At 39.7% G+C, this 18709-nt stretch overlaps 1 protein-coding gene across 3 annotated transcripts in view; it reads left to right on the top strand.

The window, feature by feature from the left end:
* Positions 1-219: 219 nt before the first annotated feature.
* The window catches only part of ENTPD7 (ectonucleoside triphosphate diphosphohydrolase 7), a 37131-nt gene continuing 18641 nt past the window's right edge, over positions 220-18709 (top strand). For 2 of the 3 annotated variants that reach the window (XR_003508844.1, XM_027528842.1), the window contains exons 1-5: positions 222-385; positions 681-783; positions 2105-2287; positions 14540-14745; positions 14984-15134. Coding sequence is in view for 2 of the 3 variants with exons in the window: in XM_027528842.1 (XP_027384643.1) it covers positions 776-783; positions 2105-2287; positions 14540-14745; positions 14984-15134 (548 nt within the window). In the remaining variant the exon portion in view is untranslated. Of the gene's footprint in view, positions 386-680; positions 784-2104; positions 2288-14539; positions 14746-14983; positions 15135-18709 lie in introns of all 3 variants that reach the window. The other variant, XM_027528843.1, reaches the window with a different exon arrangement.

Raw genomic sequence — 18709 nt, 5'->3', positions numbered from 1 at the left:
TGCAGCCGCTGGGTACCTGGGCGCAGTTTGCTACCTCTCCCCCTGTGAGCCCCCGCCGGCCCATCCAGGCGGAGCCACAAACGACACCCTTCCGGATTGGACGCGCCGGAAATCCCGGGGCGGGCAGTAAGGCCGAGCGCTCTATGGGATTGGCCACCCTGGCGGACCTACGTGCGGCCGACAGAGCTGGTTTGCCCGTCGCTCAGGCTGGAGGAGGGCGGATCCCTCTCCTCGGGTCCCCTGTCAGTCATTGGCTCTCTGCGGTTTCCTTGGGGACGTGGCGCCGCCGGCTGCCCGGGCCTCCTTCCGGCTTGTTTAGAAGCTGCTGGGAGCGCTACTGGACCTAGAAGAACAGTGCTGAGGGAGCCGGCTGGCCGTTCGACCGGTGAGTGTGAGCATGGGAAGGCTGTGGGGCCGGAAGGGGAGGCGAGGGAAAGAGGAACTCCCATCCCGGCCACCTGGGGACGGCGGGTTCCTCGAGGACGTTGCCGGCCCTCTAGAACACCCGGCTCCCAGGGAACCGGGGTAGGGTCCATTGAGCCCCAGGAACGAGAACAAACGCATCTGGAGTGGGAGCCCGGGGAGTGGGTGGGCGCCATGGCTTCTCGTGAGGGGGAATGGGGGTATAGTCTCGTGGGCACTGCTGGAGATGAACCTGAAACCCAACCAACTCATTCCAGGCTGTAGACTTAGGAGATGCCGAGGACGAGGAGACTACCTTTCCAAGGCAAAAGGAAAAGGAGGTGACAGGCATTGAGACCACTGACGGGAACCCATGGCTAGGTAAGATTGCACATTTTATCCTCTGCTGGAAGCTCAGCTGGGGGCTGGCAGGCAGGTTGAGAGGCCTTGGGAGGTTGTTACAAGTGAGGTTTGCTTTAGGGCTGCATGTGGACTTTGCAGCCTGGTCAGATGGATGCAAAGAAGATCAGAGTTGCATTCTTTTGAAGGCGGATACAGCAGTATTTTTCAGCAGTGTCCCGGCGTGATTGAGTGAGTGCTTGCTCTGTTCTAACAAGTGCTACTAGGTTGTAATGTTCTTTCAGATTTCCACTTGAGTGAGGCTAGGTGCCCCTTGAGGAGGTGAAACAAAAACACAAACAAAAAATTTTTTTTGTTTTGTAATGAACTTTGAAAACAGACTGAGGTGCTTTTGAATTAGTATGAAAAGTGAACTTCACAGTTGAATACACTTATTCATACATTATAATACTCTGAAGGTTTCAGAAAAGATTTATGTGGATATGTGGGTCAACTTGTAGCAAATGAGACAGTTGTCAAATAGAATAAATGGAGAAAGATGCAGGACAGTATACCTACTGGTGTAAAACCAAAGGAGTGGAGATACACACAAACACACATACACAGATATATTACCTTGATGGTATGTATTTATTCTTGTGTATGCATAAAGTCCATGATATTGCAAAGAGTCAGACACGACTGAGTGAGTGACACACATATACATAGAATGTCCCTGGGGAACAGTGAGATTGCAGAGAGTCAGACACGACTGAGCGAGAGACACACATACACACAAACACTGAGCGAGACACACACACACACACCCACACACACAGAATATCCCTGGGTGGGTAATAGTGGTTGCCTCTGAGAGGGAAATGAGGGGTTAAGGCATAAGACTCACTCTCCACTATATATCCTTTAAACTGATTTTTTTTTTTTTCTTTACTGTGTGTATATGTTACCCATTAAAATAGTTTTAAAAATCAGTTAATAAATTTTGTCTCTTCTGTTTTTTTTTGACAGTATTCTTGGTGGGACTGTTGCAAGTGCTCTTCAATGTTATATGAGTTTGCACAGGGAGACTGGTGATCTTTTCATTAACATGAAGTTAGTTCTTTGAATTTCACCCCAAAGTGCAGGCTCTGGAAAGAGAGCAGAGAAGGCTTTTTTAGTTTATATAGTAAAAGCTCCATGAACCATATAGGTCCTTTTCTAAACTTTGAGACTAAATGAACATTTAGACTTCTGGTGGCATACATTTTTTTGTCTTTATTAGGAGGGGCTTTAACCTAGCTTTAAAACCATTTTTAGCACTCAATTGTAGAGACTTTTCTTACTAATGTTTATCTTATTTCAGGATCAGTTTTTCCTTCCTCTGCCCAGCCTCCTGGTACTTCAGTGTGCCCACAGTGAGCCCATTTTCCCGGCAGCGGGTGGCATTCCTAGGACTCTTCTTCATATCCTGTCTCCTTTTACTTATGTTAATCATGGACTTTCGACATTGGGGTGCTTCATCACCACGAGATAGGCAATATGAAAGGTGAGTCAGCTTTACATTGCTTTGACCAGCTTTGTCAGTGAAGTCATAAATATTTTGATAAGCTGTTTAACATACTGCTACCTTAGGATGAGATGGTTAGATAGCATTACTGACTCAATGAACGCGAATTTGAGTGAACTCCAGGAGACAGTGAAAGACAGAGAAACCTGGGGTGCTGCAGTCCATGGGGTCACAAAGAGTTGGACACAATTTGGCGACTGAACAACAACCACCTTTGACTCTTTTGGGGAATACTGGGAAATACTGCACTTTTAGTTAAAACTGCATGCCACTTACTACATTAAAAAGATCTTAATCCCTATTTTGGCAGTGTTCAGTTCTGATTGAGAAATGCTAATGCTACCTTTTAACCATGAAAGGCATGTTTCTCTTTCCGTGTTTTGGTGGGCTGACTTAACTGGGTGCATAAATGTTTACAATTGTTACCTACTTTTGATGAATTGACCCTTTTATGGTTATTAAATGACTTTTTATCTTTGATTATATTCTTTGCTCTGAAATCTACTAGCCTGGTATTTCTATGGCAGTTTCAGCTTTCTTGTGATTAGTGTTAGCATGATAGATGTTTTTTCATTCTTTTAGTTTTAGCCTTTTAGTTTCTTTGTGTTTCAAGTGTGCTTCTGGTAGACAGAGTTCAGTTGAGTCTTTTTACCCAGTCTGACAATGTGTGCCTTTTATGTGGGCTGTTCAGGTTTTTCCATTAATCAGTTATCTTCAGGGTTTGATCTATCTTGCTATTTGTTTTCTGCTTGGCACATCTGTTCTTTGTTTGTCTTTCCTCTTTAGCCCCCCTTTTCTTGAATACATTTTTTTATGATTCCATTTTATCTCCTTTGCTGTTTTGTTAGATATAATTCTGTTTTTTATTTTTTCAGTAGTTGCTTTATGGTTTAAGGCTTAGAGTATACATTTTTAACTTACTACTTCAAGTAATATACCTCTTCACACAGTGTAAAAACTTAACAACAGTGCACTTTCATTCTTCTCTTTCTCCTTGACCTTGGTGCTCTTGTTGTCATACTTCTTACTTCTTCTACATATGTTATAAGCTCTACCATACATTATTATTTTTGCCTTAAGCATTCCATTATTTTTTAAAGAGGTTTTTAAAAATAAGAAAAAAGGGCTTGTATATTTACCATTTCTGGGTCTCTTCATGCCTTTGTATAGATTTCGTATTTCCATTTGGTATCATTTTCCTTTTGCCTGATAGTCTTCCTTTAACATTTATAGTAGTATGAATCTGTGGTTGGTGAATTCTTTCAACTTTTATATGACTGGAAAAGTCTTTATTTTGCTTTCCATTTAAAAGAAATGTCCACTGAGTACAGAACTCTAGGTTGATCTTTTTTTTTTCTTTCTTTACTTTACAGATGATGGCACGTCACTGTCTTCTGGCTTGTCTTCGGAGAGCTCTGTTGTCATTTTTCTCTTTGTTCTCTCTGTACATAATGTGTCTTCCTCTGGCTGCTTTTAAGGTTTTCTCTTTATCACTGGTTTTAAACAATTTGATTGTAATGGGCTTTGGTGTAGTTTTCTTCATGATTCTTATGTTTGTGATTTGTTTATTCTTGGGATTATGGATTTATAATTTTTAGTCAAATTTGGGAAAATGTTAATATTATTTCTTCAAATATTTTTCTATACTCTCCCACTTTTCCTTTGGTGTCTCCAGTGACATATGTTGAGTCATATGAAATTTTCTCACAGCCCACTTATGTTCTGCTCACTGTTTTTTTCCCTAGTCTTTTTTTCTGTCTCTGTTTTTCTGGATATTTTATACTGCTGTGCCTTCCAATTCATTAGTATTTTCTTCTGTGAGTCTAACCTATTGTTAGTTCCATGAGAGCTGAATACCTTTTTTCACAGAAAATACATTCGGAATTATTTAATATAGCTTTTATTTGATATAGCCTACCAGTGCATAGAAGATCTGTATTCCTTTAAAACAGTTATTTTGCTATTTTTTATTTTTTTTATTTATTTTATTCTATTCAGCTACACTGGGTCTTAGTTGCAGCATGTGGGATTCAGTTCCGTGACCAGGGATCGAACCCTGCTCCCCTGTATTGGGGTGCAGGATCTAAGCCACTGGACTATCAGGAAAATCCCAATTTTGCTATTTTTTAGCTTAGCTAAAAAATAGCTAAAAAATATAGATTAGCTTCTGGTTAGGTTACAGAATGAAATGGTAATATGTTGTGTTCATCATCTGCAACATGATTTTCTCCTTACTGCTTCCCAGAAAGTATCAGTTAGGAGGCTTTGGGCTACAAGTAATAGTCAGACTGACTTAAATAATAAGAATGTTTATTGGCTCCCAGAATGAGAAGTTCAGGGGTAGAAGGACCACAAGTTCAACATTGGCTCTCAGGATGGGAGTCTCTGTCTCAGTTGCCCATTTTGTCCGCATACTAAGTGGTTGTATCATAGCAGCCAGGGCTACCTCCATTCTCACTCGTGTCCTGTAGGAGAGAAACAGGTCTTCCATGCCCTCTTAAAAGAATGAAGACCCTTCCTGGAAACCTCCAGCAACTTTTTCCTTGAGTCTTTTTTTGGTCAGAATTGGGACACATGCATCCTCCCCTTAATATTTCTGGGTTGTTCTGTCCCCAGAATTTCTCATTTCCTATTCACTTTGGTCATTCATTCATTAAAACATTCAACAAACATTTATTGACTGGCCACTATGTGCTGAGGGATAGGAACCACGGCATGGAGACCTTGGTGCTTTTTTTCAAGAAGTTTGTTTTCAACTTTCCTCCTCCAGTAACAGTATTGTTTTGTATTTTTCTTTCTTCCTTGCCAAAGAGGAAACACTTCTTTAGATCAGTGAAGAGTTATTAACAATTGGTCTTGAGAAACCTGTTCACTTTAGAAAACTCAATCCATAATTTGAGTGTTTTAAATGCTTATTGAGATTTTCTCGACATACTTGAGCAGAGTTTCTCATTGGAACATAGCATGGTCTAATTATGGATTTATTTGTAGGATAATATGGCTAGAGTAAGGACTACTAGGCAGTGAGTGGTGATCTGTACAGCTAGAGGGGCAGATCAGACTGGGCCTGTTAAGCCATTTTAGGGGGTTTAGACATTATCTTAAGGGAAGAGGGAAGGCTTTGAAAAACTTTGAAGAGTGATGTGATCAGAACTGCTTTTTAAGAAAAGGTCACTTTGGTGGCATTATGGAGAATAAATTGGAATACTCCAGTAGAGAGACGATGATGGCCTAGACGTGGGTGGCAGCAGTGATGATGGAGAGAAGAAAATGCATCTGAGGGACTCATTGGAGGTAGAGTGATCTGATAGTCTCATCCACTACTAAACTCAGGTGGCCAGATTCAATAAATACTTACGCTGAATTAACTGAAACAAGTCAGCCCCAGAGCTAAGGAACACTCAGACTGTGCCTGTATAGTGACAACAAAATCCTCACACCCCTGACAAAATCTTTACACCCTGTAATGCTCTGGCTAAGCAGCCAGCAGCCGTATAGCCTTAGAGCTCCTTGTTCTTTACTGAAGGGTTGTTTGCATATGGCCACAAATTACCACGTGTCCTTAAACTTCACTCATGGCTGCCTATATGAGGCATTTAGGAAACAAACATCTGTTGAGAGCTTGCAGCATGTGAGACACTGAGCTAGACGCTAGAGTACAAAGGTGAATAAAACGTGGCCCCTGAACTCAAGGAATTTGTAATCTAGGTAGGAAGGCATATGTGAAGGAATAATTGTTTCCCAATGAGATAATAGTTTAACTGTGTAGAATCAGGAACAAAGAATCAGGGACTGTACATAGTCAAGAATCAGGAATAAAATTAAAAAGCAGAAATTAACCAGAAGAGGCTTATGAGTAACCATATCTGACGTCACTAAGTTCATGTATTAGGAGCTTGTGTACTGTAGTGATGTTAGACTCAAATAGAGCCTCTTTGCTTTTGTTTTACAAACTATATTTTTGTTTTTTTAACTTTTTATTTTTAGAGTGTAGTTGATTAACAATGTTGTGTTAGTTTCAGGTGTACAGTAAAGTGATTCAGTTATACATATACATGTATCCATTCTTTTCAAATTATTTTTCCATTTAGGTTGTTACATATTATGGAGCAGAGTTTTCTGTCCTATACAGTGGGTCCTTTTTGGTTATCCATTTAAAATATACTACTGTGTACATATAGTGATCTTCCCTGGTAGCTCAGACGGTGGCCCTCCTGCTCTCCTACAATGCAGGAGACCTGGGTTCAATCCCTGGGTCAGGAAGATCTCCTGGAGAAGGAAATGGCAACCCACTCCAGTATTCTTGCCTGGAAAATCCCATGGACGGAGGAACTGGTTAGGCTACAGTCCATGGGGTCGCAAAGAGTCGGACACAACTGAGCGACTTCACTCACTCACTCACTGTGTACATGTACATACTGTTTTAATTAGCGTGGTTCTCTCTTGTCTCAGACATAGCAGGTGATGGTAGTAGAATGGTAGTAGTGGGAAGGGTATGGTGGTCATTAGATGTAGACACACTGATGATAGTGGTTAATAATATGCTGACATCTTGACAGTAGGTGGGAGAGAGGAAATTTATTAAAAGTAGACTCAATAATTCAGATTTTCTACAGACCATGTCTATAGTGGTATTCAATTCTATGAGAAAAGTGTATTAGTCACTCAGCCATGTCCCACTCTTTTTGACCCCATGCACTGTAGCCCGCCAGGCTCCTCTGTCCATGGAATTCTCCAGGCAAGAATACTGGAGTGGGTAGCCATTTCCTTCTCCAGGGGATCTTCCCGACCTAGGGATTGAACCCAGTCTCCTGCATTGCTGGTGGATTCTTTACTATCTGAGCCAACAGGGAAGCTCCTGAATCATTTGGGGACCTTTAAAAAATACAAACAACTGGACCTTTTCTCAAGGAGATTCTAATATGCAGCCTAAGTTGGGAAGCACTGTTCTACAGTTCAGTTATATTTATCTGGGAACATGGCATTGTGGTATAGGGACAGAGGGTTGATTTTAGAGTTAATCAGCCCATCATTTTCTAGTTGAGTGATCTTAGACAGATGTTGTACTCTGGTATCTCATTTCTTTAAGTATAAAGTAGAGGTAAAAAATGCCTGCCTTGTCATTTGGATTAAAAAAGAAAAGCATCTGGGACTGCCTGGTGTGCACTGCGGATGTTAGGCTTGTTAGTATTATTTGAAATAATCTTGATTTTTTCTGTTCTGCTTTCTGCCCTGCAAATATACAGTGAAGGTAAATGAAGGTAAGGGGCAGCACTAACTCCATTTAAAATTTTTCGTCCAGAATTTGTTTTTTGTGGTGGCTGTTACTGTTAGGCACCAGTGAGCATTAGCTGATGATAAAATGATTAAGCAAATAACTAGGAATTGAGGGAAATACCCATCACTTAAGTTCAATACCTTATAAACAATTAGGACAAGGACTTGTAGTTGTGATTTTTATATCACATACATTTAATAGTCATTTTTTTTTCCAATTTAAATTGTGGAAAATATTTTAATTTGAATTTTTTCAAATTGTATTGAAAACTGTATTTTAATTTGAATTTTTTCAGTCATTGGTGGAACCTGCCATATCACTTTGGTGGTGATATGGCCCCAAATTTTAGAAGCACGAATGGGGGTTTTCCCTCAATATCAAAACCAAAGAATTATTGTTATATAAACATGTATTCACACTGTTGCTGAAGGAGAAAGCAGGAGGTTTACCTGAGAACTAGAGTTTAGAAAAAGGTAAATTTAGAGATTGGTGAGTGTCAGTAAGGTTTGAATCCAGAACTATTTTTTGATTTATGCTTCTAAAATAAACTTTATTTTTTAGACCAGTTTTAGGTTCATAGCTAAATTGAGCAGAATTGCAGAGATTTCTCATATACCCTTTGTCCTCCCCCAACATGCACAGCAAAGCTATCTTTAAGAATATTTTTTGTTAGATGTGTTTTAGTCAACTGTTTATCTAGTATGTGCCATATAATATGTGCTCCAACAACTTCATCAGACTTACTTTGTATTGTTCACCCATTTATTCATTCATTTATTCACTTAACAAATACTGTCTGCACAGTTCCTTCTTTGCGCTTGTCACATTTCAGGTTTCATTGACCATGTGTGACTAGTAGCTATCCTATCAGACAGTTCAGATGGAAATATTTCCTCCAGGTCAGAAAGTTCTGGAATGTGCTAGCCCTGGATGCTGGTAAATTGTTAAAATATATTAATAATTTTTAGTTTAAGGGATTCTTTTTAGCATGTGTACATGTATATTGTGCAAGACAAACAGTGAACAGTTGTATTCAGTACATTTCTTTTTCACCTTAATGTTTAATGATGTTCACTTTTTGTTAGGGCTTCCCAGGTGGCTCAGAGGTAAAGAATCTGCCTGCTGAGCAGGAGACCCAGGTTCAATCCCTGGGTTGGGAAGATTCCTGGTAAAAGGAAATGGCAATCCTCTCCAGTATTCTTGCCAGGAGAACCCCATGGACAGAGGAGCCTGGCAGGCTACAGTCTATAGAGTCATAAAAGAGTTGGACATGACTTAACAACTAAGCATCACCAACAACAAAACCTTTTTGGTACCCCTACTGCTGTCTTTATTAGTGGGGAAATTTTTGTCTGGCTTATTGTTCTGAAGAATGTCTTTGGTAGCTATTGAAGGTGCCTTCATGTTCCTTTGCTACCTGGGAATAACTGAGTGAGAGCTTCTGTGTCAGTGATTGGCTCAATAGTGGCCTTCCTTAGGAGTTTTAATTCTGCTTAAAGCAAGTGAAAAGGAGCCATTACTTATGGTTAGAATAAAAATGATAAACAAATATACAGATGAAGTTAAGGGTTCTAATGTATAGTGGAGCAATTCAGAGATTTTGCTAGTGAAATGGAAGACATTTTTTTGCATTTATTCATTTGCTTGTCCTTAATGGTGTTCATAGTGTTTATAAGCAGAGCTTTAAATTATAAATGTTTCTGACTGCTCTGATTAATCTTGTTAGGAAATAAGTAGTAACTTTACAAGATGCTTTTCTGGGCATGTAGTACCATCATCAGTCATGCACAGCTGCTTTGGCTATAATGTCATTATATTTGGTTTTGAGCCTTGAACAGAGTTGGGATGATGACAATTCATCAAAGAGGTGGTAGCTCCATGCTAATGGAGGCCACTTTAGTGGACTTTTGGCATGTTACTGAGATCTTTTTGAACTCTAGAAGTGGTATAATTTGTGTTGATTTTGTAAGCTAATGGCTTGGTCAGTTATTGCTCTAATGCTGTTAATGTTTTGAGGATAATGGCAGCGAAAAGCCAGTTGTCTTCCAGTTCTACCTTGGGTGATATATATGTGGGTATCTTTCTTTTCACTGACTCAGCAGTGACTGGAGGGAAATCATGCTTCTCATATAGAAAGGATTGGTGGGTTTGAGGCGGGGGTAAATGCATGTGATGGTAAATTGGATGTCTTCTGGGACAGTGGGTGTGAGGGATTCCAAAGCTTTTGGAGTTTTTCTCTTGGGCTTTAAGTCCTCTTTAGGGATTGACTTAGTGCAGTGTCAGCAAAGCAGGAGGATCCAGCAATGCAAGTAATTAATCATGATGGCTAAGTCTAGGATTGCAAATCAGAAATGAAAATATCCAAGAAAGGACCAGTGATGCATCTTAGTTAGGAGCCTAGACGAGGAAGGGCTTCTAAGAAGCCTGAATAGGTCATAAGAGGTCAGAATTCCAGGAAAAGATGATACTACTACTTCAAGCCAAAGGGAAGAATTTTTCTTCAGTTACTCATCTGTACGGAAGATGAGAAACATAGATACTTCTGCAGCCTGCAGCTACTGATGAGAGATTCAGGTGGAAAGTATAGCATAAATGCCCTCTGGTCCTATCTTTCTTTCTTGTATTGTAGTGTCAGCTGACTTTTTTCTGCCAGTGCACACAAGGCGACTTTAAGAGAAAAGAAAGCAAAGTTGAGTTTTACCCAGATTAGAGTTTTAAGGTTTCTTATTGTGACAGGAACCAAAGAGTATGACAGGATGCTTTGGAAAGCCATTGAAATTTTCTAAGAAAGAGACCAACTGATTTTGAGTATAGCTATACAAAGACTTAGGTGAATTGTTAACAGACCAGCAGCTTCATATTGTGAGCTCTAGGCCCAAGCCAGTCAGTATTGATTGATACATATTGGAGAAATGTGAGGAACATTTTGACTGTATTGGGGCATGCAGTTAATGTACTCACTATTGAGAAACTGAGAATCTAAATGGAGAGGTGGAGCAAACACGAAAGAAATTTTAGGGCTCAGCCTGAAATATAAGCAAACTGCTTAAAGAGAATAATGACACTCCAAGTCATTGTGAATATTACAAGCATCGGCATTGTTCAGTGGAGGCTTCTTAAGAGCTGGAAAACCATGTCAAAGAAGGGAAAGGGGAAGGAATAGGAAGACAAACAGACAGATGTTTGTTAGAAAGAAGATTGTGTTCAAGTAGCGGCTCTCAAAGTAACCCTTGGAAGTCTCTGAGACCCTTTTAGGGGGTCTGTAAGGCCAAAACTATTTCAATAAAAATACTAACACATTTTGTGTTTAAAAAATTCATAACACAATTTATCATCTTAATTGTTTTTAAGTGTTAAGTATCTTCACATTGTTATGCAGCCAATCTCTAGAACTTTTTCATCTTGCAAATCTGAAACTCTATACTCATTAGACAACAACCCTAATTTTTTCCCTACCCCCAGCCCCTGGTAACCACTATTCTGTTTTCTGATTCTGTGAATTTGCTTATTTTTCATATTTCTTATAAGTGGAATTATATAATGTTTGTCTTTTGTGACTGACATATTTCCCTTAGCATGATGTCCTCAAGGTTCACCCATGTTGTAGCATGTGACAGGATATCCTTCTTTTTTAAGGCTGAATCGTATTCCATTGTATGTATATAACACATGTTTATTTATCTATCATGGACGTCTAAGTTGCTTCTACCTTTTGGCTGTGGTGATAGTATTTATTTTTTTCACTGAGCTGACATTTACACTGATGATACAAAAGCAGTGTTGGGTAGAACTGCTAGTGCTTTAGCACAAATCAAGCTGGAGCACCAAATTAAACCAGTAATATGGTGTCTTCACACAGTTGCAATGGGAAGAAACGTCAAGTTCCACTTAAGAATATCATTTTAATGTTCTGTATGACAAAATGGGAAATATGCATTAAGCACGTTGCTATGTACGCAGGTTGTCTCAAGGAAAGGCACTTAGGCGGTGTTGGAGTTGTGAGCTGAACACAGCCCTGCTTTTATCACACTGTTTTTCACTTGAATAACTGTCAGAACAACTATGAATTTCAGACGTGGGTATTTCGTTAAGACATTTTCTTCAAAATGAATGAAGTAAAAACCTATCACCTCACAGAAAATTACTATCAGTATTTATTGCCAATGATAAAATTTGAATTTTTAAGTGAAAAGTAGAAGTTTGGGATATTTGTTTCTGCCACTGTGGGTGTGCTTCCCAGTAGTTCAGAAGTTTTGCTTCCCAATACTTCAAAGACTTTTTTGATAAAATTGGTAGTGATATTAATGAAAGTATGTGGGTTTTGGTAGAATGAAATATGTCGATGTTAAGAAGATATGCATAGCTCAATGAACCAGTAGTTTTCAGTATATGATGTGACAACATCATGTGTGAGTAAAGGCAATTTAAAGTGAAAGATAGACCAGTGCATTTTAATGTAACAGTATGAAAAGTTCTTAGAGTTTAGATTCCACATTGCCACCAACCTGTAAGAAACTCCACTTGTCAACTTTCAGTGTAGTGTCGAAGGAGAATATCCACAGTAATCTAAAAAGGCTATTGAAGTACTATTCCCTTTTCCAGCAACATTATATGAAGCTTGATTTTCTTCATATCAGTCAGCTCAGTTCAGTTGCTCAGTCATGTCCGACTCTTTGCAACCCCATGGACCGCAGCATGCCAGCCTTCTCTGTTCATCACCAACTCCTGGAGCTTGCTCAAACTCATGTCCATCAAGTTGGTGATGCCATCCAACCATCTCATCCTCTGTCGTTCTTCACATGCTTCAGTCGAAACAACTTATTATAACAGGCTGAATACAGAAGTAAATATGAGAATCTAGCTGTCTTCTATTAATTCAGACACTGAAGAGATTTGCAAAACTCTAAAACACCACCACACTTCTAATTTTTCTGTTTTAGAAAATAGTTATTTTTCATAAAATTTGTTAATATGTATTGAATTTACTATTGTCTCTAAATTAATAAATATTTTAAATGTTCTGTTTTATTTTCTAATATGGTAAATGTAGATGGATGTAACCCATGTATGCAAAAGCTCTTTGGAGTTCACTAATTTTAAGACTGTAAAAAGGGGTTCTGAGCCCACAAATTTTGAGAACCAATGTACTGGGGAAAGTTATTCATTAAGTAGGAGGGGACAGGATACAGAATCTTGTCAAAGAGAAGTAGAAAGAGTGGTTTTCAGAGAAGGAAAGCAGATAAAGATCTGTGAAGTAGAATTGCTGATGAGAAATGAAAAGACATTTGGGGCATGGATTATCTTGCCTGTTTCTTTTCTGTCTGTGGCACCCAGATGTCTGCCCAACCTTCCTGTGATAGAAGTGACTTGTTAAGAGTTGTTGGGTGGATTGTGAGCCCATTGCAGCCCAGTAATTTAATTAGAATGGGGAAGTTTGTGGTGGAACGGAATCTTTAGGACTGTAAACTTTCTAGTGTGAGACAGATTTTTACCATCTGCTTCACTTCCCACAACTCACTCTCATATCCTATCCTATCCTATCTCATCTCCCTGACCCTATCCGATGCAGTAATTTACAGGATTATGTGCGTTCGTGCTAAGTTGCTTCAGTCATGTCCGACTCTTTGTAACCCTATGGAGTCAGACACAGCTGAAGCAACTTAGCACACAAGCTCAAATGTATGTTCCTCTCTTTTTTAAAAAATGCATTTTGTGTTTTAGAATAGGAAAGGTACTCAGCCCTACTCTTTTGATTTTAGAACTGTTTCTACATGGTCTTCTTTTCATCAAGTTTGCTTTCTGTCCAAAATAAGGAACTTTGTATAGCAATGTGAAATCACCAGTAAACACAAACAAGATTGTTCTGGGGGAGGGGGCAGTATTACTCGGAAAAATTCACAGTATTCCTTTCAAGGTATTCATTCAATTATTAGCTCAATCTATAGTAATATTTATTCAAATTTCAAAGAATCTAGAAGACAAAATTTTAGTCTGCCTACCATGCATTGTATATTAGCACCAAGAAAGAGCTCTCCTTTTTTGAGTAATAAGCTAAAAGCCATTCTCGCTGGTCTCCTCTTCAGATGAAACCTTTGAAAGAAGTCATCAGTGATGTTTGTACTTTTTAGACCCTCACACTCTGAGGAAACTTTAATATTTACTTAATTTTTTAACTTTAATATTTATTGAAGCCTCACCACTCAGAAGAAGGATTTTACCAGCTTTTAGCCTTCTTTTCTTTCTGAACTTTTCAGCCCTTTCCCCCAGAGCATCTTCTGCTAGTTCTCCCTATGCTCATCATGTAACAGTAAGAGCAGGGATGGGGGCACAGCACCTATCTGTTGGCACAGCAGCTGCTAGCTGCTTAATACCCATTGCGTCTCTGAGGGTAGAGACTCCCAACTACACTGATTTCCCAGATGAGGAAACTACCCGAGAGAAGTTAAGTAATTTCCTGACGGTCTCAAAGCACAGAAAGTGCTAGAGCTGAGACTCAAACCTTGGGGTTTTGATGGTAGCATCTTTACTTGTTCCATCTTCCTGCTGTCAATCAGGTATCATTCTGCCATATTCTTCACGTATATATAAAGAAAGGATAGATAAATAAAAATGAAATTAGGATTGCCTTAGTTATCTAGTGTGCATAGCAAACCACCCTCCAATTTAGTGGCTCAGTATTTATTCAGGCCTAGAAACCCTTTAATGCTTAGTAAAAGATTTGCTACCCTGGCCAGTTTCAGAAGTACTCCCAAACTTCTAGTTATGTAATTTCAGTGTAAACCAGCTGTTGCATCATGTACAGCAGTAAATATGGTCAGTGTCATTTCATTCCTTTGTTAGGATGTAGTCCCATGTGCTTGGCACATGTAGCCACTTAGTGAAGACTCATGAACAGAAGAATTAAGTGGTGGTGCTATTCGCTTAACACTAGCTCCTCTTTCTGCCCGGCTTAGGTATTTGGCTCGAGTAGGAGATCTTGAAGCTACTGACACTGAAGACCCAGATCTGAATTATGGACTTGTTGTGGACTGTGGCAGCAGTGGCTCTCGGATTTTTGTTTATTTCTGGCCAAGACATAATGGGAATCCTCATGACTTATTGGACATCAAACAGATGAGAGACCGAAACAGCCAACCAGTGGTTAAAAAAATCAAGCCAGGTACTAAATGGAATTTATATCATTGTTGATCTCTTTTATCTGCTGCAGAAATGAGAGAAGAGAAGAGGGAGAAAGAAAGCTACCCTTTTCTTCTGGAGATTCTGGATAATAGGAGGGATTCATTGTTGTCCTACTGTTATGAAATAAATAAATGATTAGGACCTAGACAGACCCTTATGGGATATCAGTCTTCTGAGTCTCTGTGATCTGCTCTTTAATGAAAGTATTTTATCTTAAGGAATCTCTGCAATGGCAGACACTCCAGAACATGCCAGCGATTACCTTCGTCCTCTGCTGAGCTTTGCTGCTGCTCATGTGCCTGTGAGGAAGCATAAGGAGACCCCCCTTTACATCCTCTGCACGGCAGGCATGAGGCTTCTTCCTGAGAGGTGAGACACAGGAGGGTGGGTGGCATGAGAGTTGAAAGTGCAGTTTCATGCATTATTCTCTGTGGTTCCCTGATCTGAAGGCGGGGTGCGGGTACATCACACAGAGTTGACAGGTGGTACGAAAAGACTTCTTGCTCAAAATAGAGCAGAGCCAATCCTGCAGCCCATTATTTCACAATCAGTTATCACACATCCATGGCATTTGCTCCTTTGGGATCAATATCTATTTGAGATGGCTGTAATGATTTTTAGTTTTGATTAAGGGTTAGGAGCAGCAGTGATGGTGATAAATTTGGATCATTATCTAGCACCTAGAAAGTGAAAGTGTTAGTCACTCAGTCATGTCCAACTCTTTGTGACCCCAGGCTCCTCTGTCCATGGGAGTTCCTAGGCAAGAATACTGGAGTGGGTTGCCATTTCCTTTTCCAGGGGATTTTCCTGACCTGGGGTTCGAACATGGGTCTCCTGCACTGCAGGCAGATTCTTCACTAGGCAGATTCTTCACCGTCTGAGGCACCAGGGAAGCCCAGAGGGGGAGCATAATTTCACAAGGGTGGTAGGAAGGTCACCTGAGGGACTGGGTACCTGGGGGCTAGTAGGAGGGCTCTGGTAAGATTTGAGTTTTCTCTGTAACTTTGCCTGGCTCCCTGGTGACAGCTGGTGCTGCCTGCAAACTCGGTCTCCATGGCTTGAGACCAGGTTTTTAATCACTTGTCAGGTAAGTTTTTTCCATATGACCTTGGCAGTTTAGCCTGGCATTTTTGTCACCTAATCCTAGAGGAGGAGGAAAAGGAAGAGGCAGTGGCTATACTTAGGTCCGATCCCTCCTTGTTTGTGATTTCTCCCCTTTGACACCTCCCTGACCCCTCTACACTTACTGTGGTCTTGGGGGTAGGAATGAGCTCCCTTAATTGGAACATCCATCCTTCTGGAATGTCCACAGTCTCATAGTCATCAGTATTTTTTATTAGCTTAAATATTTCCCCTTGATAATTAGCAGTTCCCTTTGCACAGAACTTTATTCTGTATATTTGGCCAACAGCAATGCAAACCTCTGTCATGTGTACAGGGCTCCATTCAGCCTGTGCCAGACATGCCACACAATACAGTGTGTGCCACTGCTTCTTTGAGTGCCTGCTTTCCTGCTGCTCAGACACAGGCTTACTGGCTTACTCTCTGGTTTACTGTTGAGAAGCCATTTGTCATCCTTAAAGGCCTTCTAGCTGCTTATTTTCTCAAACATTTTGGTTTTAATCTTTTTGTTGTTTTTACTTATTTTTAAAACTGAAATTTATGATGTTATTGCTAGAACCTTACATCATTAAATTTTAAAAGCAAAACAAAAAAGTTATTATTCTACTGTCTTACAAAACGGTTTCATTTTGTTCTATTCCTTTCTATCTGTACATCTATGTGTAACTTCTACAAAATCGTTATCATACTACACATGCAATTTAGAATTTTTGTTTTTGACAAAAGTAATACATCATTCTTCCCAGGTGATTTTCCAGGTGGCTCAGTGGTAAAGAACCCACCTGCCAATGCAGGAGATGTTTGTTTCAATCCCTGGGTTGGGAAAATCCCCTGGAGGAGGAAATGGCAACCCATTCCAGTATTCTTGCCTGGGAATTCCCGTAAACAGAGGAGCCTGGCAGTCCATGGGCTTGCAAAAGAATCAGATACAGCTGAGTGATTAAACACCACCACCACCACCATCATTCAGAATTTTACAAACCCTTGGGAGAGTGTGGATGACACAGGTGGTGCCACATCATAGGTTCTATGAATGGACTGAGGTCTCACAAACCAGGACGGAGGTTGGAGGGCCAGAGAAAAAGCTGACTCAGAGGTCAGAAAGGCAGAGCCAACCAACAGGGCAAAGATTTGGCCACATTTTGTGAGCAAAGTGAAGCAAAGGAGAGGATTGCCCCATCTCCTGGCACTGCCCATCCTTTCCTTTGTCAGAGAAGTTTCTATTTAAACAAACCACCCTATTAGCTCCACCCCATTTGTCTAAGATGTTCTCTGTCATCATGGAGCTCTGAATATTAATATTTATTTTATCTTAAGAATTTTTAAAGAACTTGCCTTTAACTTGTTTTTTGATCACCTCTTTTAATAATGCCTAGATCTGTCCTGTGGAGAAGGCATTGGCACCCCACTCCAGTACTCTTGCCTGGAAAATCCCATGGATGGAGGAGCCTGGTAGGCTGTAGTCCATGGGGTCGCTAAGAGTCGGACACGACTGAGCGACTTCCTTTTCACTTCACTTTCATGCATTGGAGAAGGAAATGGCAACCCATTCCAGTGTTCTTGCCTGGAGAATCCCAGGGGTAGAGGAGCCTGGTGGGCTTCCGTCTATGGGGTCGCACAGAGTCGGACACGACTGAAGCGACTTAGCAGCAGCAGCAGCAGCAGATCTATCCTGGGCTTATGAAACCTCTAAGGTAGCTATAGTTGCTGACATAAGTGTAACAGTCACTGCAAGAACCTGTTTTATATAATTAATGCTTTGTTACTTATTAGTATTTGTGAGAAATACTCAAAATAGGGGTGGATCACCTGGACTGTATTTTGGATTTATTAGCAGTATGTTTTATTTCTTTGCCAAAGGCCTAGACTAATAGAATTTATTCTACTGCCTTTTCATTTTGTAATAGAAATAACTTTAAAGAATTACAAAGTGATATTGTAAGAAAACTATAAAGTAACAAGGAAAAAAAACTTTATTATGGGAAATTTCAAATATATATAGAAGTAGAGGGAACAGTGTTAGTGAGTCCCCATTTACTTACCACCCAGCTTCAGCAGTTGTCAGCATTTTGCCATAGATTTTTTTTTTTAAATAAAGCAGTATTGAATTTTAGAAAACCAATGTTCCATCCTGTCCTGTGAAATACATGGAGTGTTTTGTTTATTAATATAAATTGGGATAATATTATATATACTGTTTTCTAACCTGTTGGAATTCGAAATCTTTTCATGTCAATACAGGTAGATGGAAATTGACCTCATTTCTTTCAACATCTGTGTGCTATAACATTGTATGAATATACCATAAATTATTTAGCCAGTCACTACTGATGTACATACAGTTAGATTCTTTCCAGTTTTTCACTGTTATAAGAAATGCTGCAGTATTTTTCTTCTTTGTATTCCTTGTCTGATGACTTTATTGCAATAGCTGTCTTACAATACAGTTACTAGGTCAAAGGTTTAAACACATTAAAAACTTTGATACATAGTCCCAGATCACCCTTTAGAAAGATTGTACCAGTAATGTACATTTCAAACAGCAGAGTGTGTTGGTGCCCATTCTGGAACATCATCACCAGACCAGCAAGCCCTCTTCTTTGGTGTATTTGGGTATTCTTTGGTATCATCTTTGGGTATGCTTACTGAAGCATATTCAGTAGGAATGGCAAAAATAGCACTTCTTGTTCCCCCTATGAAGTTTTTATCTTAAAAATTTATTGTATATAACAATGAGCTTTTTTAGAAACTACACTTGACATTATCTTGGAAGATTATTACTTTAAATGTAATTTTCACTTTCAAGGGCTAACATTCTTTAT

This window comes from Bos indicus x Bos taurus, chromosome 26, assembly GCF_003369695.1.
Source record: "Bos indicus x Bos taurus breed Angus x Brahman F1 hybrid chromosome 26, Bos_hybrid_MaternalHap_v2.0, whole genome shotgun sequence".
Taxonomy (NCBI): Eukaryota; Metazoa; Chordata; class Mammalia; order Artiodactyla; family Bovidae; genus Bos; species Bos indicus x Bos taurus.
Note: the sequence above shows the minus strand (reverse complement) of the source record. Positions and strands in the feature narration are given on the sequence as shown.